This window comes from Tetrao urogallus (genome assembly GCF_951394365.1).
Source record: "Tetrao urogallus genome assembly, chromosome: 2".
NCBI lineage: Eukaryota > Metazoa > Chordata > Aves > Galliformes > Phasianidae > Tetrao > Tetrao urogallus.
Window position 1 is genome coordinate 26,066,917 of NC_136814.1, and position 22,675 is coordinate 26,089,591.

At 39.1% G+C, this 22,675-nt stretch overlaps 1 protein-coding gene across 1 annotated transcript in view; it reads left to right on the forward strand.

The window, feature by feature from the left end:
- EPAS1 (endothelial PAS domain protein 1) overlaps nt 1-18,743 on the forward strand; it is a gene marked incomplete at both ends in the record, with an annotated part of 37,296 nt that extends 18,553 nt beyond the window's left edge. Inside the window, 10 exons of the mRNA XM_079532772.1 lie at nt 6,675-6,781; nt 12,127-12,274; nt 13,020-13,228; nt 13,544-13,743; nt 14,729-14,839; nt 15,995-16,479; nt 16,867-16,990; nt 17,081-17,198; nt 17,699-17,878; nt 18,592-18,743. Of these exons, the coding sequence (XP_079388898.1) occupies nt 6,675-6,781; nt 12,127-12,274; nt 13,020-13,228; nt 13,544-13,743; nt 14,729-14,839; nt 15,995-16,479; nt 16,867-16,990; nt 17,081-17,198; nt 17,699-17,878; nt 18,592-18,743 (1,834 nt within the window). The remainder of the gene's footprint in view (nt 1-6,674; nt 6,782-12,126; nt 12,275-13,019; nt 13,229-13,543; nt 13,744-14,728; nt 14,840-15,994; nt 16,480-16,866; nt 16,991-17,080; nt 17,199-17,698; nt 17,879-18,591) is intronic.
- Between the last annotated feature and the right edge of the window lie 3,932 nt (nt 18,744-22,675).

The following is a 22,675-nucleotide window of genomic DNA, read 5'->3' on the forward strand; positions in this document are numbered from 1 at the left end:
TGCAGCAGCGTGACAAGGCTGTCATGGATCATTTCACCACGAGAGATCATTGTGTGTTCTGAGCTCAGGGCTGATATCCTGGGAGCAGCGTGCCTCCTCACGCAGTCTGAGGACCCTCTTTGCAGTTCATCTGGTGTGAAGAGGTCTACCCTCTGGACTTCTTCCACAGTGTTTTTATTTTTGAAGCATCTAGTTCAAAAATTCTAAGATTTCAGAGGCATATTGTAATGAATGGCCATTATGCTCAGCCTTACTCATGATGCAAGCATCCACTTTCAGTGTGAAGCTCAAATACATACAAAAGATGGCTACATGCAACGGAAATGTATCCATTGCAGAAAATGAAGGTGGCATCAGTCATCTCCTTAGGAAAGCCCATTGTCTTTTTATGTGACAAAAGAATACACTGATTACCTTTCAACAGTAAGTAACAAAAATTAGATGGCTAGTATAAAGCCCCTTGATCATTTAGGGTTTTCCTCAGGAGGGTGCAGGGACAGGGAAGACATGACATGGGTAAGCCATGAAGTGAATAAGACTGGCCTTTCTTCATCTGAAATGTCTGAGATAGTAGCCTTTATGTTTTGCCTTCCAAATATAAAATGCGTATATATGTGGGTCTGTTACTTGCCTGTGGCTACGTGGGAAGGATTTGTATTCTTAAAACAATTTTAGCAAGGTGGTGAACCCACAAAGACAGGGATTTTGAGACATAAAATACTAAACATTGTTCCACAACTCAAATTCTTGTTTTTCTAAATGCCTGCTTTAGCCGTTCCTGGAGGGTGATTTAAAAACATTCCCTTGCTCCGCTTATCTTGGCTAAGTGGTTTTCAGGAAGGATTATTTTAGCTGTAATACGGAAATGCTGATCAGTGACACAATTCAATAATCCAAGTGAGGACTTAGTTCAGCTGCATGAGGCTTCGTGTCAGGGACAATCTCCTGAGAGGGTGTTTTAGTCACAAAGGGGCAAGTCTTTGGGTGAAAGAAGTTCTGTTACTTTAGTGGCAGTGATGATGCTCAGCATATCTTCCTGTGCAGGGCCACTGGGACAACGGGTAGACAGAAATAACTGCAGCGTGTTTCTGCGGTGGAAAAATCCACAAAACAAAGACCAAAACTCTATTTGTGTTTGATGGAAAACTCCCAAAGTACTTCAGGTACCCACAGGTACAAAGGAAACAAATACCCTGTATCTTTGAGGGAACCGGGGCTTTGAAAGCACAGTGGGTGATGTGGCCTTGTAGGTGATGCTGACTTTGTACCTTCACCCCCAAGACCTCTGTGGGGTGCTGTGGAGTGGAGGGGGAGGTGCTCTTTGCCCCAGATGACAGTGTGTGGCATGTGTGAGAGAAGCACAAGGGAGAAAATCTGTCTTGCACAATGAGAGAGGACTGCGCATGCAGGTTAGCCATTCTGGAGGCTGTCGCAAACCCATTCCCTGGCACCGATATACTGGAAAGCATATGTTGCGCATTACTGTAAAGGCATTTCTGCTTTGGGGAATTGTGTGTTCCTGGTTACAAGAAACCCAATTAGTTACACTCTTTTTGCTTTTTCTTGATTGGGATTTTGTAATGGAAGAATTGAAGAATAAAAGTGGGCGATGGAGGATGCGCAGTGATTCTAAATATGATTGTGCAGGAAGATGCAATTCCAATAGTGTTGGTTCCAATCTGTTTTCTTCTAATATGAGCATAACGCAGTTGAGAGGACGCTGGATTGTTTTGTACTTCCAGTTAGGACTGTGTAAAACGGAAATATGCAAGCACAGCTCCTGACAAGAGGTTTTAAGTTGCTTTTCCATTTGACCTATATTTGGAGAATATTTTCAAATTGTGTGAGAAAGCAAATAAGCATGTGAAAGGATGTCCTGTCCCTTCTCCATCCCCGCTCAGGGTTAATGCAGCAGGGAGAGGAGCAGAGTGATAGCTGAAATCAGAGGTTTGCATTTGGCAAAACTGGCTCTTTTTTTTTTTTTTCCCTCTGAATTATTGCGTAGAGCAGGAATAAGAGCATTTGTTAATAAATAAACTTTGTTTTAGATAGACCAAGGGTGGAGGAGAGACAGAGTACTCTTGCCGTTCGCAGTGTACCCTTATTGATTTTTTTCCTTAGCAGGGCAGATACACCCCATCAGGACAGCTCTGCCTCTGAGGAGAGTGGGTGGGGATCTCAGCTTTGTGCATTTGGTTGGCATGGGTTAGAGTGGGAGATGCCGTGAAAAATTCCCTGTCTCACTGCCTTCTGTGACAGCACCATCTGGAGCCACCTTACCGGAGGGAAGGCTGGTGCTCAGCAGGAGTGCCACACCACAGTGCTTGCCCAGCTTTACCCTAGAGGCAGTGACTGTTTGGGCTCATTCTCATTCTCTCTGGGCTTTAGGTCATTCAACTTTAAGTATAACTTTGTTTGTTTGTTTGTTAGTTGCCAGCAAGACCAATTTAACTTCAATAACTTGGTAACAGTTTGAATACAGAAAGGCTTTGTTAAGGGATCCACACCCTCGCATACACAGAGTCCACACAAGGGCTGACAAATACACACCCAGCTATTTTCTCTGAGCAGTAAACATTACAGTAGGGTTGCACAAAGAGCCTGGCTTCTTGGTCCTGTTAGCTCTCACTATACTATTTTAACTCAAGTAATGTTATACAATAAAAAGCTTTGTACTCCTGCAAAGAGACAGAAAAACACCAAAACCCAATTAAAAAAAATAGATAAATAAAACACCTGAAATAGTTCATCTCTTACGAGATGTGGCCGTGGAGAGTGAGCTTCGTTTATGCTTTTCTATGTCTCAAAATGAATAGAAAGGCCAAAGTTGTACCTGTCCAGGTATAGCATTCAAATTCATCGTTTTACTTAACACAGAAGTCTCCACTTTCATCTCAAGAGATGGCCGTATGAACTGAAAAAGTGAAAAAGAGCACTTAAATAGTGGTAGTTGGGGCAGACACGCATTGGAGGGCTGCTGCCCATCTCTTAATGTGTTCTTTGAGATTTGGACCTTGCTGCATTTTGGGGACAAGTTTAGCTCAGAAAACTGGAGTGCTGCTTTGGCAAAATTAGGATTACCCCAAAGCTGTTTGTGCTCCATAAAGGGCTGCTTAGCAGGAGCACAAACAGCCTTTCAGCCCACCTGTCCTCTTCAACAAAAATTGGTATTCTTCTAATGCCTCCAATTCAGCTTTTACAGAAACAAAGAAAACACAAAGCCTAACGTGGTAGGAAAGCCATCCAAAATCGCCGTACAGTTTGTTTTCCAATTTTGTCATTCCACAACTTGTCCAAAAAACAGTTTTCCATCTAGTGCCTAAGTTAAAGTAGAGGCTTTGTTTTCTGGACTCAGGTTTTGTAAATGACCCATTTGTACCACAGGAAAAAAAAAAAAAAATCCATATAAATTTCTGAGACTTTTTTTTTACTTTGGTACTCCTCATAGCTCTGTGGTATGCTTTTTGCTTTGCACTTCCTCCTCTGCATGCTCATTTGACGTTCTGTATTGCTGAGAGACTGCTGTGGAAAGCATGCAGATTTTGGAGGCTGCACTAGAATGGCCAAACTCAATGCAGTGCCCTAGCAGTGTCAGTGCAGAGGCTGTTACAGCCCTTGCTGTGTTTCAACTTCGGTGCCGCTCTGCCAGTCTTCCGCAAATGCCTTGGGTAGGCACAGGACCGTGTGATGGACACAGGGGAAGATGTTGGCCCCAACATCTGTGAGCATCAAAGCTCACTGGAGTTAGCAGCACCAGAGGAGGGAGGAAGAAAGGAGCATGCGACCTGTCAGCTCTCGCTCCAGAAAGCAATGCTGTTAGCAATTCTTGGACAGAAAACACTTGTTATAAAATAGTGGTATTTGAAAGTGTATCTAGGAAATGTTGCCAGCCAGCTCTTTAGTGTTTGGGGCTGAGTGAAAGACATAGATAGTTCCAGAAAAAAAACATTTTACTCCCAGGAGTGTTTGAAGAGAAATGTAATGAAGCCAATACCAGAATAATAGATCAGTTAGCAAGGGCAGTGAGGCTGGTTAGACAATTTGTGCTTAAAAGTAACTTCTTAAAAACAATTGTTTATGACTGGTGTTTCGCTGTTGCTTGGTGTGGCTTTGGTCAGTCCTGTCAGGTTTGTGAGTATCTTTTTGTATACTTTTTTGTTGGTTGTAGTAAAAACCTACATGCCATTTGCTAACTTGAATCCAAGACAAAATTTGATCTAATCAAACTTGGCATTATCACAGATGGATCATACCACAAGTCTTCCTATGCCATGGAATAAGGAGAAGGGTAATTTTGTAAAGAGGAACACGTACTTGTTAAGAGCTTGTTAGTAAGGAGTAACTTGAGAGGGGAATTACAGGATTGAAGTAGACAGTGTTGGCATAGAGATTGCAATTCATCTGTGAGAGGAGTTAAGAGTCCCTTAGCTTGCTGTAATGCATATGTTTTGCTTGCTATCTCAGTCCCATTGTTGCCATCCTCTACAGCTGGTTTTGGATTTGCATTGGTGCTTCTGGGTGCATGCTGCTGCTTTTATTTCATTACTTCTATTTCCTTTTCCTTCTTTGCATGCAATTCCTACTTGCTTTTGAGCTTCAAATGAGTGGATTAAGATTAAATTATGAACTTCCTGAATTTTAGAAACCTTCCCCTTGTGCTGAGCTCCAAACTAACCTGCTAGCTCTATGGTGCTCTGCCATTGTGTAACCAAAGGGTATAGTTTCAGTGTTTAAAGACTTTGTATTTACACTGATCTGGAAAAAGCCTCTGGCTGCTTGCTCCAGTAGGTTCACACGACTGCAAGCAAAAAATGTACTTTGAGCCTTAATTTAATTAGGGCTCCTTCTGTATTCAGTGCGTTCTCCTGACATTTTAGCTCTTCTGAACCACTCATTATGAGGACTCTTGCTTTTATTAAAATGAAAAGGCATTTGTGGTTTCAAAGAAAAGTTAAGAGTAGACTGTGTCACAATTTAAATGATCAGCAACTTGCCAGTGAAGAGTGATTCAAGAATTCCCCTTTTGTTGGTCTAATGGTAAGCATAAACAAAGCTATAAACACAAACAGAAGACCAGGTTATCTGGGGGAATGCAGTAAAATCAGCAACTGTCTGCTTAGCTGAACCTTTACGAGCTCAGGTTCATTCCATGGAGATGAGGATGGAGAGCAGTTTTCAGCGTGACCAACCAAGGTGTCCTGGGGGTATGAGCTTCTGTGGAGGTGAGGGAAAAGCTGACTCAACACCTTGGCTTTCAAACTGTACACAAAATAGCTGCATCTGATTCATCTTCCTTGCTCGAGGGGGATCTAGATGACTGCCATGCTCTTGTTCTGTTTGTGTTACAGTATTTACATGTCTGTCTTGTAAAGACATGCTTCTATCTGGAGGGCTGGGCCACAACTGTCCTTCCAAGCAGTGCATAAAAGTGGAGATGTGCATCTTGGAAGTAGCAGTGCAGTAATGCTACTAATCAAATGTGGTGTCAGATAAATCCTTCTGGGGGAGCTTAGTTATGAGGCATAAAACTTGGGCAGTGCTGTTCATGGCAGGTATGTGGTGTAAGATGTGACCCTCTTTCCAAACTTCCTGGCTTTTTAAGGTTTATGACAGCCAAGCAGTTGATTTGTAGTTGTTTTGGTACTTCTCCGTGTAGTACTGTGGGTGATTTTTGCAGTTTCAAAGCTAGGAAGAGGCATCCAAGACCACTGTTGCTGACTTGAAAAACAGTAATGCTTCCGTGTTTTCCCGGGAGATGTGTGATATCTGTAACTTTTGAATGCATATAGAGGATTTTTAAAATTATTATTATTTTACTAACTGTATTTTCTGTAAATGTGTGTGTATGATGGTTTTAATTCAAATTTAACTTAGGAATAAAGAACCCTTCTCCTCCACCCCCTCATTAGAGAGATTCATCTGCACAGTGTGCTGACCTATTTTCATTTACTCAGGAACTGGTGACAAACCGTGCCTTGCCTGAGTACTCAGAAAAGCTCTGAAAAAAGTCCATTTTTTTTTTTTTTTTTCAGATCATAGCTTTCTTTGTGTAAAATCCTACTTAGCTTGTGGATTAGTCACCCAAGTAACCTAATCCACATGGTGAAGTTCTCATACAATTGAGAAACACTAAGTGAAAGAGCTGATTTTTTTTCTTTTAACTGTCCTTAATTACTCACCTTGCTTTTTTATTAAATGTAATACCAAAAGCAGTGAATTAACACTTTCATATACGTAAGCTTTTACAATTTATATACTTTCAAACCTGGTGGTGCCAGCCACTATTCCTTTGCCTTGCGTGCATTTGTTTTTGAATGATGGTAGTGGGAGTTTCTATGGGTAGGGAACAGGTTGAGAACTTAGTCAGCAACAATTTCCTTGTTCTGAGCTTCTATAGGAGATACTGTACAATGAGTCTGGGAAAATTTGCAACATGTGCAATGATGACCATCCTAGGTATTTCTAGGAATAGAGTAGTAGTATTAAAAGCCAATCTATTCTTAACATGGAAATATTTAAGAACATGATTGGAAATCCTCTGTAGTTTCTAAAGTGTAGGGAAGTTCAGGATTTCTCACACAGTAGTTTTAATCCTTTTTTTTTAAGGACTAGAAGTGAGTGCTGTGATGTACTGTCAGATGTGAATTTTAAATGTTTGGCTTTTCTTAACCTAGAATAACAGAATTGATTGGATACCACCCAGAGGAGTTGCTGGGCCGTTCAGCATATGAGTTCTACCATGCCTTGGACTCAGAGAACATGACCAAAAGTCATCAGAACTGTAAGTCACTCTCTTAGTTTTCTTCAGTTTGCAAATAATAAGCCACAGCTAGTAGATACCTCAGTAAGTAGTGGAAAATGTAAGTGCGCCCTGTGTGTGAGGATGGGTATTTATGCGCATGTATTCTTAGAAAAAAGAATAGGTTCTTTCTTTGTAAGAAAGTTTACGTTACCATGTTTGTCTTGCTGAAAACTGCTGCTGCTCTTTCTACATGGTTTGATTTTTGCCATACTTAAAACTAAATTTGGATCATAGCTAAAAGAGGATCTTTCTTTCAGGAGTAATACAAAGATCAGTTGAAAAATTGAAAAGCTGAGTTAGACAGTATTAGCTTGGTGAGAAGTGCATTTACTGGTTTATCATTCTGGTGTACTGTTGGTCTACTGTCTGGCTCAGCAACAAGGGCGGCTGTAAAGAGTAGAAGGAAGAGCTTAGTACAGCATATTTCTAAATGTTCTTCTACCAAAAAAACTCTCTCATCACTCAAAAGAGATGTGCAAAGAGACTTTCTAAACGGGGTATTCATTATACAGACTATATATACTGCCAGAAACACATTCTTCTTGTTACTCTTATGCCTAAACTGCCAGCCTTAGCTGTTTTTGATGTGAAATACCTGAGTCGTTTTGGTAACGGAGATCAGAGCCAAGATCTGTTCCTTCTATTTGGCAGATATCTTAAAATTGCTTGATTCAAACCTGCAGTCTCTGTCCTTAAAGGTGGCACAGTGGCTGGAGACAGCATAGTGCCCTAACATGCAAATTATGCTTCCTATGTCTGGCTTTACAACCAGTGAACTAGTGGCGCATGGGAGAATACTCAGCAAAGAACCACTAAAATTTCTGTTGCTGCTGTTTTAATAAAAACAAGGCAGAGCTGCTAGGCTGGAGAACACAAGTTATAAACAAAAACATAAACCGCCTTGTAGTTATTATGATCAATGTCTCTGTGGCTCAGGAAGGACTGTGATTTACATCATGTCTGTAGGGAATTACCCAGCAAATGCACTTAGAAGAAAGTATTTTCTGTACATCTTGGAGAAAAGTGTCAGTAAAGAGTAGCTGTCTGACTTTAAGGAGAAAAAGGGAATACAGTGTATTGTTAGCTGCAATGGCAAGGATTCAGGACAGCTTTCAGTTGAACATTATTTGAAAGAATGTTTGGCAGTGATTAAAATTGGGTGCTGTATAACAGTGTTAGTGTGAATCATCGGGTTTCCAGAGCTGCTGAAGAAAAAAATAATAATAATCACACCATACTTACAGATTCTCTGGGAACATATTTGTTAAAATTGTTTCTTTGAAAATGTGTTCATGCTTTTAACAGTGAGAAAGAGTGATACTTACAGATAGGATGTGGGTAGCCCATGATGGGCTAGAAGTAATCCTGTGAGGAAATAGGTGACTATGCTTTACAGTTGGTTTTGAGTTGTTGAGTTACATCTGTTGAGTTGCTGAGTTCTCATCTAAGAATGAGAATACTAGAGGGAATAAAATGAGAGTTGGCAAATTTTTTGGTGGCTGAAAAGAGCCCATGTTGTTTATCCCTGTCTAATTAATTAGATAGGACCATTGAATCAGGACCTGTTTGTGTAAGGATTTCTGGATTGCTTTTACTAGTACTCTTGACCAGGTATTGATGGTGGCTTCTCCTCGATGTAGCAATTGGAATCATCTCACAAAGGGCTTAAGTTGATGCTTGACAGCCCTTTGTGTCTACTGAAAGTATCATGTTCTACAGACTTGTGCTGTTGGACATGAGGGTTGGTCAAGATGCTGAATGAAGTCAAAAGTGAGAGAGGGGGTGAGGTATACTAGCAAAAGTGCTGAAAATACAGTGCATTACACAGATAGAAAATATTCAGAATCAGACTCATCCTAGTGCATATGGTGCTATACAAGGTCAGCATGGATCATCTCTACTGGTCAACACTCCATGCTATGATTAACAGCATATATACTGTTACCCTCAACAGAATTGTCAGTCAGACATTTTAGCAATTCAGAGGATGACCACAAAGACAAATTAGAAAATCCCTAGGTTTAGGAAAATCCCATTATTACTGAGATGTTGTCTAATGCAAAAGATTACCAAGCAAGCATGTAGCTTGTACAGGACTGAACTGCTTCTTCCTGGCCATATTCATTCATGCATGAAAATATCCACTTCTTAGCTTGTATTAAGAGATGTAAATCAGAATACAGTACTAAACACAGCATTCATGATCAGCACCCTTGTATGTAACAAACAATATTTTTTAAATGAGAAATATACAACAGTATAGTGATCAATTCTGTCACTTAGTATTGTAGAGATGTATAGAAAATAGAAGGAAAGTGAAGCTTAAGTCATAGAATGGCTTAGATTGGAGTGGACCTTAAAGATAATCTAGTTCTGACCCCTTGCTGTGGGCAGGGGCCTAGTTAAACCTCATTAAATCCTCATGTGCCCACTTTTTGAGCCTGTCCAGGTCCCTCTGGATGGCGTCCCTCCCTTCTGTTATGTAACCACAACTCCCCTTGGTGTCATCAGCAAACTTGCTGAGGATGCACTCAATCCCACTGTCTGTCACTGATAAAGATGCTGAAAAGCACCAGTCCCAAGACAGACCCCTGGGGGGCACCACTAGTGACCAGCTTCCACCTGGAAATAGAGATATTGACAGCAACCGTCTGTCTATGACCATCCAACCAAGTCTTTATCCATCAAATAGTCCTGCCTTCAAATCCTTATCTCTCCGATTCTGAGGTTCTGAGGTAAGGATGTGATGCAGGACCATGTCAAAGGCCTTGCACAAGTCCATTAAAGAGGAAGAAAGAGAGAAACCTCAAATGAGTCTAATAAATAAAGCAGGACTCCTTTCCTTTTCTTCCTTTAAATTTAGTCATAAATCATGCTCATTGCAGTTCTACTGTACTGCAGGTTTGTTTGTTTTCATTGCCAAAGTTTCTTCATTAACAGCCTTGTGTTCAAGCAAGGCACAGTAGTGCTTGTGTTCTTAAGAATAGTTGCATATACAATATGAAAGTCTTAAGTCATCATCAGTAGATTAGAAAGTGGCAGTATTTAGCAGACCTTGTTTTTCACACATTATGCAAACAAGATGTAAGTATGTTTTATTGCATACGCCTGTACAAATGATTGACTGTAGAGTTATATTTTCCAATTTAGTGATTAATAGTCTGTAATTACTTCCATTTAGGCTTTGGTCTTGTTGCCATTAAAACCAATGAGAATTTCACTGTTGACTTCAGTGGAGAACTGAATGTCACTGTCTGGGACATGTTTCTTGGTAATGCACCTAGGATACACCTAGAATAGAATGCACCTTTCTATTCCCAACAGTAAGGTGTAGAATATGAATGTATTTTGTTGACATGTTAGTAATTCTGTAAAAATCCAGGCATGCATGTATATATCTATTTTTAAATGTATATTTTAAAAGAAAAAAAATATAGTTCACTCTGAATCCAGAACCTTGAATACAGTGTTGATAACAAAGTCAGCAGTTACAAGTGTATTAGTAATTTATGAGATTACCCCAAGGAGTGATTCTGCTGTACTTTATTATATCAGAACATGACATGCTTTGAATAATAATAATAAAAAAGATTAAAGCAGTAAAAAGCTTCTTTGTAATGTAGCAGGCGCCTACGCCGTGACTCTTATTGATGAGCTGATGATTAGGAAGCTGTGTAATTGTGTTTCACAAGCAGAGCAGAACAGTTCAGTCACTAAAACACTTTGAAATGAAAGCCTTTTGATTTTGTTCTGCCAGAAATATTTAATCAATAAAGGTAATGTTCTACTTTGTCTAAATAAATTAAATGAAGGATGATTAAATATTCCTAGGAAGAAAACAAACAAACAAACTTCAGAGATAAAAAGATAAACACAGTGACAATTATCTACAATGCAGTTGTGTTTCACAGGGTTGGATTGTGGGTTTGTATTGAGGCAATGTAGGAGAGAGCGACAATAAATAGTCACTGTTGAGTGGCCACATTCACAAGGAATTATTCTGTGCAAAGAATGCAGAAATAAGTTCCAGTCTTATTGAGTAAAATGCTTTATTTTTAGGGCATTGCTTTGATGACATACTGTCTTCACACATAAAACTGTTTAAAAGGAAAAACTGCCAAAGTGTTGAGTTCGCCAGTTCCCATTTAGGTACTCAGTGTAATTATGTCTGCATACAAATAAATACATTCTTGTTTGTACTGCTTGTGTACTCCAGCCCTAATTTTACTGCTATTGATCACTAGGAGTTCCTAGTTTTTTCAAATGAACAGTTGTAAATTGCATGACAATATGCCTTGCTTTTAAGAAAAGTGTATATGAGGCAGACATCATAAAACTACATTTTAGATGTCCGGAGCTCCACGTTGAAATTCCATTCTTTTCTAATATTTCAAAACACCTTGGGAACCTTCACCTTTTGAACGCCTACATGAAACTTTAAACCTGAATTGTGCTGTCGTCAGTATATTGCTTGAGAAACACAGGCCAGTTCAAATAAAACATTTGGAGTTCACGTTATTTGATTTTTCACATGAGTCTCAGTTCCTTCTCTTTTGTTAATTCCAAGCTATTACAGAGAACCAAAACTAGATAAATAAGATGTTTTTTCTTTCTCAATGTTGATACCTTTTTAAAAGTGATGTTACTTCTTCAACCACTTGAAACCAATATTGTGCTAAGGCTGCTTTCACTTCATTTGTGTTGTTGGTGCCTTCGGCTCCTGACTAGGCGTGAAAAAGAGATAGGTATGGAATTAAACCATGAGAATTACTTTATTGTGGGTATTGCTTTTAAATCGTCTGACCCTTGGTTTTGTCCACCACCTAAATTAGGGAGACTATTGAATAATTTCCTAAATCAATTTGGGAACCAAAATTGAGAGCAATTCTACTGGAACAGAAACTTTCAAGAAATATGCAGTCAGCAGACTTTACTTTTTAGGGCAATTAGAATCTTATACTAAATAAAAAAACCAAACAAACAACCATGCATTGATCTAAATACTCAGACAATCTAAAGGTCTCAAATGCCAAGTGTCTTGAGAGGAGAGCTCAGCTTAGCAGACTCATTTATATTGAAAATAGCTGATTTTTTCTAGAAGTTGAGCATCATTGGCCACCCTGCTGATGACGGGGGGGACTGGTTCTAAATGATCTTTATGATCCCTTTCAACCTGGCCATTCTACAATCACTGTTTACAAATGTTTTAGTGCAGTTCTGCATAATGAAAACTTGGGAGCAGTTGTATTTAAACAAGTGTTACGTATTATGCACTCTTACTTGTGCTGCTACCTTATTTTTATCTCTCTGCTCCCATTTCTTAGTGTGTACAAAAGGTCAAGTGGTGACTGGCCAGTACCGTATGCTTGCCAAGCATGGTGGATATGTGTGGCTGGAAACTCAAGGGACCGTCATTTACAACACGCGCAACCTACAGCCTCAGTGTATCATCTGTGTCAACTATGTGCTGAGGTAAGTTGTGCAGAACAGAAAAAACATTTCTGAATCCTTGGGCTGGAAAAAATGCAAGGATGAGAAATATTTTTGAAGGGTCTATTTATCCAGTGCTGCTATGCTGAAATCAGTTTAGTCATGTTTGTTCAATCTTGTTTACTGATGTTAGACATTGATGAAGAATGTGGCATGCCTGTTCCCATACAAGCTGTTGAATTACACCACAGCCTTTTTCTTCTGCTTTGCTGGTGAAGCAGAACATAAGGCCTGCACTAAAGATTTTATTGTGCAATGCAACTACTAAATGCATTTTATTTTTCTAGTACTGTGACAGAGAGAGAATACTCAGTAGTAAGTGTATCTTGTGTTCCTAGGAAAAGCCATTTTCTTTTCAAAAAACAGAAGCACAGATTAATCTCTGTCTTGAAAAGCTCATGTATTTTTGGTCCTAGACAGGGCCTAAATAAAATACTTATTTGAGTGATAGTCTGGGTCATTGTAGCCCTGAGTACATCCCTTTAAAAACCAGAGCAACAAAGCCCTGAGTATTCTCACAGAAGTCCTGACCACATTCTCTGCGTCATCTGAGATTGTGGTGCTCAGCAACACTGGAACTGTGCCTTGTCTGTCAAGAGCCTGGCATTCAGCTGTGAGAAACCAAAAATACTCTTAGAGCAACCTTTAGAGAGTTATAATACCTGACTTTACCACATCTTTTTCCTTTAGGGTGCTAAGTACTTAAACTCTTTCTTCTTCTTTCTAGTGAAATTGAGAAGAATGATATTGTCTTCTCTATGGACCAAACGGAGTCGCTCTTCAAGCCTCACCTGTTGACGATGAGCAGTGCCTTTGAGAACGGGATCTCAGGGAGGGACAAGAGTGATTTATTGTTTACTAAGCTAAAAGAAGAACCAGAGGAACTTGCACAGCTGGCTCCAACACCTGGAGATGCCATTATTTCCCTGGATTTTGGTTAGTATTTGTGTAAATAATTTCTGTGCAACAAAGAGCCACATATGAGCCTATGTTTAGAAACTTAATAGACCAGGTCTGTTTCTGCTGTATGTATAAATCAAGAGTAACAGTGATAGGAGCTCATGTGCTCGCATTAGTGGAAAATTTCTGTGAAAGAGGGCAGAATCAGACTGAACAAGATAAAGTCTTTGTGAACTTACTTACTGTTATGGCAACTAGGATTAGCGTTTACTGTTAGTGAATAGCCGGAATTATATCATAACAGGCACAAGCTAAAAGCATCCATTAATATTGTACTATTAACACTGCTAGAACTCCATCCAGGGATACAGAAGTTTGAAGAAACCCCTGCCTATTCCAGTGCTGTTTTGACACCAAACAAACCGTGGCCAGTAGAAGTGAAAAGCCATGCTGCTCAAGGTGAAACGCTGACAATGCCGTCCTTTACAATGCCTCAGATTGCACCTGGCAGCAGTACTCCGAGTGTAAGCAGCAACAGTAGCTGTTCCACGGTAAGAAAAGCTTTTAAAAAATGCAAAAGTGATGTTCTCTATGCAAGTCCCATCAGGAGATGATATTTTCATGTTAGCAGTCCTGTCTCAATGCTTGTAACAAGACCAGCATATCTATATCCCTACTGTACTGTGTATTTTTATCCTATGCTGTTTGTGCAGGAAAGCACTGATAGCAAAAATGTCAGATGGAAACTATATCTCGCCTTTATATTGCATTCTTTGTTTTCCTCTGTCTCACTAAGTAATTATGAACCAACTAGTCTATAAACCAGCTAGTAGATGAACTTGCTACCATCTTACATGGAATTAGCCTTAAATGAAACTCCAGTGTTAAGTGGTCTGGTCATTAGCAAAATTCCCCTCAGGCCAGTCCTCTTTCTGTTTGTTTACGAAACAATAGTCTCTATCAAGAAAGTTTACCCGACTCTGGCTTTTGAGAGTGGCTTCACAGAGTTTACTGCTGAAAGAATGAATGAGTTTTCCAGGGTACTGCCCTCGAGAGCAAGAGCTACTCTTATCAGAACTTTGCTAGATGACTACTAGGCTAGGACTCAACTGGATTTTGGAGACCTTCAAGGTCAGGCTGGACCAGACTCCGAACAACTCAATCTTGCTGTAGGTGTCTCTGTTCATTGCAGGGCTTTTAGCAGTCCTGTCTAACTCAAAATTATTTTATGTCCGCTTTTAATAAAATTATTGAGGTAGTGTAAAGTGTTATAATTTCTTGACAAAATAATTGAATAGTACATGTCTCATGTTATTAGTATGATGTGCCCAAAAAAAAAACAAAACAAAAAAAACATTTAAACTAACAGGACAACTAAGTTGTTGTATTGGGTGCCTTTGTTAAATCACTGTGACTCTCTAAGTTTATAGTGACCGTTAATCTGATGTTGGAGGAAATGATATGGTAGAAATGTAGTTGAGTATGCTAAGCTGTAGTTGTTTTGGCTTCTTATAGCCAATTGTTATTTCTGCGCAGCCAAACAGTCCAGAAGATTACTACACTTCTGTGGATGAAGATCTTAAGATTGAGGTGATTGAAAAACTCTTTGCCATGGACACAGAGTCAAAAAGTCGGTGCAACTCCCAGGTAAGAATCTAATATCTCTCCCAAAACCATAAAAATTGGCCCTCTGTTAGCAGACAGTAGTAGAGATGCATGCAGATACAGTGTCATAACATGTACACCAAAACTTAGATGCACTGCACTAACACAAGCATATGCTTTGAAAAGCTGAGGCATCCACTTCTATCCCTTACAATATGAAGCAATTACCTTGGAGGTGTCACTGTGGCAGTGCTGAAAAGAGAGAAGCAGAGCTTCAGAAATTGGAAGCTTCTGTAGACTGGATAAGGAATATAAGCAGCACCTGTTTTTTGTTGATCTGGCCTGATGATTAGTGACTAAACATCATTTCTTGAACAAAATATAAATAAATTAACTCCTGTAAAACCTCAAAATGAAAAATGTTGTCAATTAACCCCACAAGACAGCTAAACCCATGCAGCCACTTGCTCACTCCCTCCATTAGGATGAGCAAGACAACTGGAAGGGTGAAATTGGGTTGAGATAAAGACAGCTTAGTTTGCAAAAGCAAAAGCTACACGTGCAAGCAAAGCAAAATAAGGAATTCATTCACTACTGCTCATTGGCAGGCAGATGTTCAGCCATTTCCAGGAAAACAGCACTCCATCACATGTAGCAGTTTCTTGGGAAAACAAACACTGTAACTGAATGCCTCCCAGCTTCTTCTTCTTTCTCCCAGCTCTTATTGCTTAGCATAATGTCATGCGGTATAGGATATCCTTTTGGTCATCTGGGGTCAGCTGTTCTAGCTGTGCTCCCTCCCAGTTTCTTATCCATCACCGGCCTACTCCACTGGTGGGGCAAGGTGCAGAACAGAGAAAGCCTTAACTCTTTGTAAGCACTACTAAGCAATAGCTAAAACACTGACCACAAGTCCAAAATATAATGCTGTGTGAGCTACTGTGAGTGAGATTAACGCTGTCTGAACCGGAATGAGTACACATATATGCAATTCATAGTAATAATGTTTTGTTTGTTTGTTTCTTTGTTTTTAATATGGAGCAGCTAGCCACTTTCATTTACATAAATTTGTCATGCAGTGTTGTTGTGTTGTTTTTTTTTTTAAACTTCGTATCTCCCAACTGGTGTATCACATCACAGTGCCACAACTGTTGTTAACTTCTAGGTTTCTCATTAACTTCTTTCATTTTTGTGCAGACTGACTTCAATGAACTGGACCTTGAAACCTTAGCTCCTTACATTCCTATGGATGGAGAAGATTTCCAGCTAAGCCCTATCTGCCAAGAAGAACATCCTCTCTCTGAAAGTGCACAAAATACCCAGCAGAGTCTAAGTAGCATGAGTACCATTTTCCAACCTCTTGCTTCTGCTTCACAGAATCAGTTCCTCCCAGAGAAATATTTCCCACAGCTATCAAATAAAAACATTAACCCTGGTTCTGGGTCCCTATCATCTGTGTTCTTCAACAATATGAGTAGGTCATCGTTGCCACCATACCACAACCAAGCCAGCACTCCACTGTCTTCGATGGGGGGTAGACCGAACACTCAGTGGCCACCTGATCCGCCGTTAGAATATGTTCCTGCTAAATGGAGACTCATGGATAAATACTCAGGAACCCTATCAAATTCCCCCTCTGGACCCCCAGTACATTCTCCCAACGTGCACATATATAAAAAAAGGTAAGAATTTATGTTTTCCATGTATTACACTTAGGAAATATTTGGGCAGAAAGGGGTAGATTTCTTGAATGCATACAACTCGTGTTTGTGCTTAGCAGGGAGACAGGCGTAGCTTTCAAAATCCTAAGATTAAAAATCTCATGACTCTTTTCCATATTATTTTTATGCCTGAGTGGAGATTTTAGAGGCTGTTCATGCTAGCCTTTGATCTCCAAAGTTCCCAAAGTCTGTGGGATGACTGATAAAAGGAAACAAAGACATTCAACATACAGTGTCATGTGTCAGAGGCATCTTAAATAGGTGAAATAGATGAAAGAAGAATCTGTATAAATGAAAAAGATAGTTTAGATTTGCCTTCTTGCTCACCCAGAAATCTTTTTTCAACAGGGCGCTGGATGGTTTGGGACAAAGAAGCATAGATATAAACCCAGCAAGAATTGCTTTGTCTAATAGTTTGAAACTGAAGCGACAATTGGATTATGAAGAGCAAGCACTGCAACAGCTGAGTGGGGTAATCATAAGAAAATGCATCCCCTTCAAACTTTTGTATGTACCAAGATCACCAGCATAATCATTCATTTTGCTTTTCTCCAAACTGTAGGGAGATCTATCTGTCATTAACCCATCTCAGTTAATGTGGAAGAGAATGAAATTTCTCAAAGGGGAAAACTGTTCCTTGCTTACAGAAAAGAAGTCCCTCAGCACAAGTGTTCTTACAGGTAAGGGAAAATAAATTGATTTTGCAATGTTAAGCTAGTTTGAATAGAAAGAAAAACTATTTTGTAAGGACATGTCAAATAAGCTCTGTGGAAAAAAAAATACAAAGAAGGTAAAATTCAAGATCGAGTTGTATAGCTTACTGTTAAACAATTTATAGTATGTTTTATAGATGCCAAGTAGATTGTTTATTCGTATATTGTCCATACCTTGGGAGGTAAACAGGGAGCAGTTTAATAGAGGTAGATTTACCTAGTGCTGATCTAATGTGCAGACATTTCAGAGCTAGAACTGATGCTTTCTCTCTAAAACACTGTTGTTCATTCTCCACATATCTTTAGTACAATACTACTTCCAGATGATACTGTTTCTAGACTTTAGATATCCCTACACTGTGTCACTGTCACACCGAGGAACAATTTGCTTCAAATTAGTATTAGCTACTATAACAATTACAATGGCTTGATTTAATTTTTTTTTTGTTTTCTCCTGTATGAATTAGATGAGTTTGTCTGCAACTCGAGAGGTCTGAGCCAACCAATGAATCAACTGCAGCAGCAGCAGCAGCAGCAGCCCACCTGTGGCAGTACTGGTGAAAATCTGAAAGCAGGAGCATTTTCCCCTCAGTTTTACAGTCCCCATTATCAGGACTATACTGTGCAGTCAGCTCACAAAGTGTCAGGTAAGAGATACAGAGTCCAATACAGAGGCTGAAAAACGTTGGCATTTAGTTCCACTACTGATTCCATGAGAATAAAACTTTTAACAAAAAAGTTAGAGAATGTGAAACCGAGAGTCAATTGCATAGTGTTCCACACAATGAAAAATTAATTTGGTTGTTAAAAGTTTCACGTTAAATATTTACATTTGTGATATATGAGGAAAAACAGTTTTTCCCCCTTCATTTCGGTTGAACTAGTACCTTTGTTACCTTAGTGGTCTAGTCATCATCTTACATGTTCTTGTCTTGTGATCAAATTGATTAAACTGTATTAAGCAGCTTCAGTGCAGCAGTGATAGCTGAGGTTTCTAGGTTACAGACCAAAGGCTGCCTTCTAAAAATTAGTATCTGCAGTGAAAGGAAACAAATGGAGACAGCAAGGCTGTCAATTTATGAACTATGTTTCTATAGCTTTCTTCATTTGCACCAGTGTCATTTTCCTCAATCTGAATTTAGTGTGGAATGGAAAACATTGTGCTTGTAACCCCTAAAGGCAGAGATGATTGCATTTGCTCTGAAAATGTGAACTGTTGGTAGTTAAAGGTGTACTGGCATAAGTACAATACAAAGCAGTAACTGGTATAAACAGAAGAGGGAAGAGAGGAGAGAAACATTCTCTCACTATCATTCTCTCCCTCTGATGTCAGCATCCTGACTTACTTTTACTGTTTCAGGTGTGACGAGTCGTCTGCTGGGGTCTTCCTTTGAACCTTATTTGCTGCCTGAGTTGACAAGATATGACTGTGAGGTAAACGTCCCTGTTTTGGGCAGTTCCACGCTTCTGCAGGGCAGTGAACTGCTCAGAGCCCTGGACCAGGCAACCTGAGCAGTCCTGCAGTATTCCTTGGCCTATACTGTTCAAAACAGCTTCAGTTTTTAAATATATTTTTGCAAGTAGGCGATTTCTAATACCAATACACTTTTACAGGATTTTACATAGATATTGAATCTGTCCATGTTACCAAATAGTGGCCTTTTGAAGTTACTCACTTTTATTATTCACATTAAAGAAATACATCTACTGTATTTTCTCTATTCCAATTAAAGTGTTGTTTAGAGAGATTGATTAGCCTCCCTTTATCTTGTTACCAGTAATTTATACTTTCAAATTTCCTTCAATTTTCATGCTAGGAAAAAGCTGTGCCTCGTTGCGTGATACTTTGGCTGCAGTACTGCAAAGATTTATTTTTATTGCCAAAGACAAATGAAACAAATTTGATCTCCAACCACAGTTTTTTGTTCATTTGCCAAATTGAAATCCTTTGAGTCTTTCTGTTTTCTAGCATTTATTGCTTTGTAACTTTTAATAACTTCTGGAAAAGCATACTAAAGAGAAATCCCAGCCTTCCTCCCCTCCCCTTCAGTTTTATACACCTTGGTGAAAGAAATGTGAATGGTGAACTACAGTGTTTGTGGGCATCTGTGAAGGTTGCACATTGTAAGCTTTTTGTTCCCTCTGAATCAAGTCACGGTCTCAGCTGACTTAACCTGTCTTAGTGCTAGAGACACAAGAGTCCTACAGATTTATCCCAGTGGAGGATTCAGACCTGTGTTTTTGTTTGTGTTGGGGTTTCTTGCTTGTTGTATTTTTGGTTTTGTTTTTTTTTTTTCTTTGTCGTACCCTTCATTTTTTACACAAAACAGATTTTGTGTTTTGGTTTTTTTTATTATTATTATTATTATTTCTCTTTGGGTCAGTTGTTAATCAGCTCTTGGTACTTTTGCTATATCTAGAACGCAACAAAGTTAAGAACCCGTAGTATTTCTTGGAATGTTTCTGACACTTCAGGAATCTGACCATTGGCCAGAACTAACACCTCTGAATACTACTAGCTTTTATCATGATGTATGGCTGGCTAGCAAGATAATTTCAATATTGAAACGAGAAGTAGTATTTTCTGGCATATTATGCTAACTTAATTGTAAGTGGACAAAAAGAATTAAGAATGGTGTAGTGAGATGAATTACTGACAGGTTTTTCTCATTTTAACTTACCTTATATTTTAATCAAGAGCTGAGATGTTACTGAACTCAGCCAGATGTTTTCAGGACTCTTTTTCAACTATGATGTACTGTCATGCACATTTTTAGAAATAAGGCTATGAATGCTTTCAAATGTTGATGTTTGAAAATTGGAGTGTATTTAAGCAGCAAAAATATTAAAACTAATAGAAGTAGGTGGGCAGTTCTGCCTTTGAAATAGCTACGTATTGAGATATTTATTGAAATCCATCTCGTTTCCTCCACTGGTATAAATCGTTGTGGCTTCACAGAAAAAAATGGAACAGTGGCAATGTACAGAAGGTATAAAATCTGGCCCAGAAACTGAGAACAAAGATAATTGGTTTTAGATATTCAGTTCCACTGAAGCCTGTTTTATGATTTTGCTTTCTACATGCACTGACACTTGCAGAGAGGGAGCCTTGGGTTCATAGAGCACTTCAGAAATTGCTGTGTTAAGTGAGTCTTAACCATACATACTGTGCACTCTTTTGAAAGTGAAAGATCTTATGTTAGTAGTGGTATATAGTGTCAAATAAAAATTCCAATAGTCCTTATTGCAGGCAGATCTTTCAAGAGTTGTTTTGTTTTGTGCTCTTTTTTTCTTTTTACCAAAAATAAGCTACTCATAAAGTGAATTTATTCCTATGGGAAAAGGATAGTGTAAGAGTCAACATGTAATGAATGAAAGTTGGCAAGCCAGATTTGACATTTTTCAGTGGCAAGGACTTAAAGGCATCAAAGACTAAAGACACTTGAATACTGCTTCTTTTCTGTTTCTTATTTGTGTATTTTCAGCATTAAAAATGTTATATAGCCTAACAGTTTACTAAAACACTCTGGAAAAATATTCCATCTTAATATTAATCATACTTTTTATCATAATTATTTCATAATCTATATTGCTGAATTCTTATTGACAATATTATAACTATATGGGAACTTTAATTTGATAAGGAAATGTATTTTGACACTGATACCTTATTAAAGTATACTGATTCTAAATACTTTGTGACTCATTTGCTATGAATTTGTCATTTATTGTATCATTGTAAAACAAAAGTATTTATTAAATTATTTATAGAAAATAAAGGTTTGCATTGATCTTTAAAAAAGGTGGACAGTACAGGCCTTTGTCAGCTTAATTCCCAGCTCTCATCTACGAGTAACTTCGTTCTTCCACTTTAAGTTTACCTTCCAGCTTTCCTCATATGGGATATTAATACCTTGCAGACCACACTTGTGTTCTCAAACTTTTCCTGCTTGTTATATGGACTTCTGCTTCAATTTCAAATGTGTGTAACAGATGCTGCTATACAAAATATTGATAATAATTTAATGACACAAGTACTTGCCTAGAGAGGTGGCCTGTGACTTTTGAAGCTGAATTGCTGCGGGATCCCACTTCAGTTTCTGTAGCAGTGGCATCATTCTGTGCTGGCAGTCCTGAGGCCCTGAGCATGGCCCCAGCAGATCTAAGCTGCTGCTTCGGCTAGTCCTGTTTTGCAATGCTGCTGCTCAACACTTCCATGCTTTTCCATGTAGGAATTGCTATTTCTGACAGTGCAGTAACACTAATCACACTGTAAGAGAACAGACATTAAAACCATCATTTTCAGACAAGCAAACAGTATCAACAGAATTCTATAGCAAGTCCTCAACATCCTAGTGTCTCTTGTGATTCTAATAGAATTGAAAAAAATGCCCAGAAGATTCAGAGCAAGTTCCAACTACCCTTTCAGCCAGGACACCAGTCCCTAAGCAGTACTGAGATCCCTGGGCACGAGGTAGTTCATTGCATTCTCTTGCAGTGGTGCACAGAGCACTGGCTGACAACACTCAGCCCATAACACAGCAGCTCTTGTTCAAGGTGGTGACTATTACTTTTCCTCAGGGAGCTTTATAAAGCTACTCACATACATGCCAGATTTTTTTTTCCCCCCCCCATCTGCAGAGAAGTAGAAATTTTCACCTACATTTAAGTAAACAGCATTGTTTTCTTCCTCACCCCAGCTCTCCCATTATAGACTTCCCAAGAGACAAAAAAAAAAATTCTAGGAAAAAGAAAATCCTTAACAGTGTTTTGTTAGGACAAAGCCATCTGCCACTGCCACAGCTCCACTCTTCTGAGGCCACACATTAGCCCAGCGCCATCACCCGTGCCTTTCCCAGACTGTATTCAGTGCCGTTTGCCTAGTCAACAGAAGCAGCAAAAGCACCACTGGAAGATGTAGCAATTTGTATGTACCCCATTTTTGGAGTGTCCGCATTGAAAATGGCTTCAAATAAATAAAATGAGAAAAAAAAAACATCTGCTACTCAGTTTTGAAGCATGACCTACTTCTTCATCATCACCTTCACACCTCTTTCACCTTCACCTCGATGCTTTGCTTCAAGCTAAATCCTGACAATAAACATCAGAAGCACAAACAGTTTTTTCCACAACTTTTGAAATTGAGAGCAATATTGAGCGATTTTCCCAAGTGCCTGAATTCTGTTTATGAGGCCTGAACAATTTCTTAGCCATGAGATGTGGTGTGTTTTTTCTTTTAGTTCTATTAAGCACCATGGAGCTACAACCAGCAGAAAGAAAACCTGGGTTTGCGTTTCCCCCAAACACGTGATTTGGGTTTTAGGTCAAAAATCAAGCCTCAGAGAGTTACACACACATGCACTAGAGCACCTTGAGAGCCTATTACAATCTTGATGGACACTAACATCCTTGCTTGATGTGCAATTGCTGAATCCCAATGTATC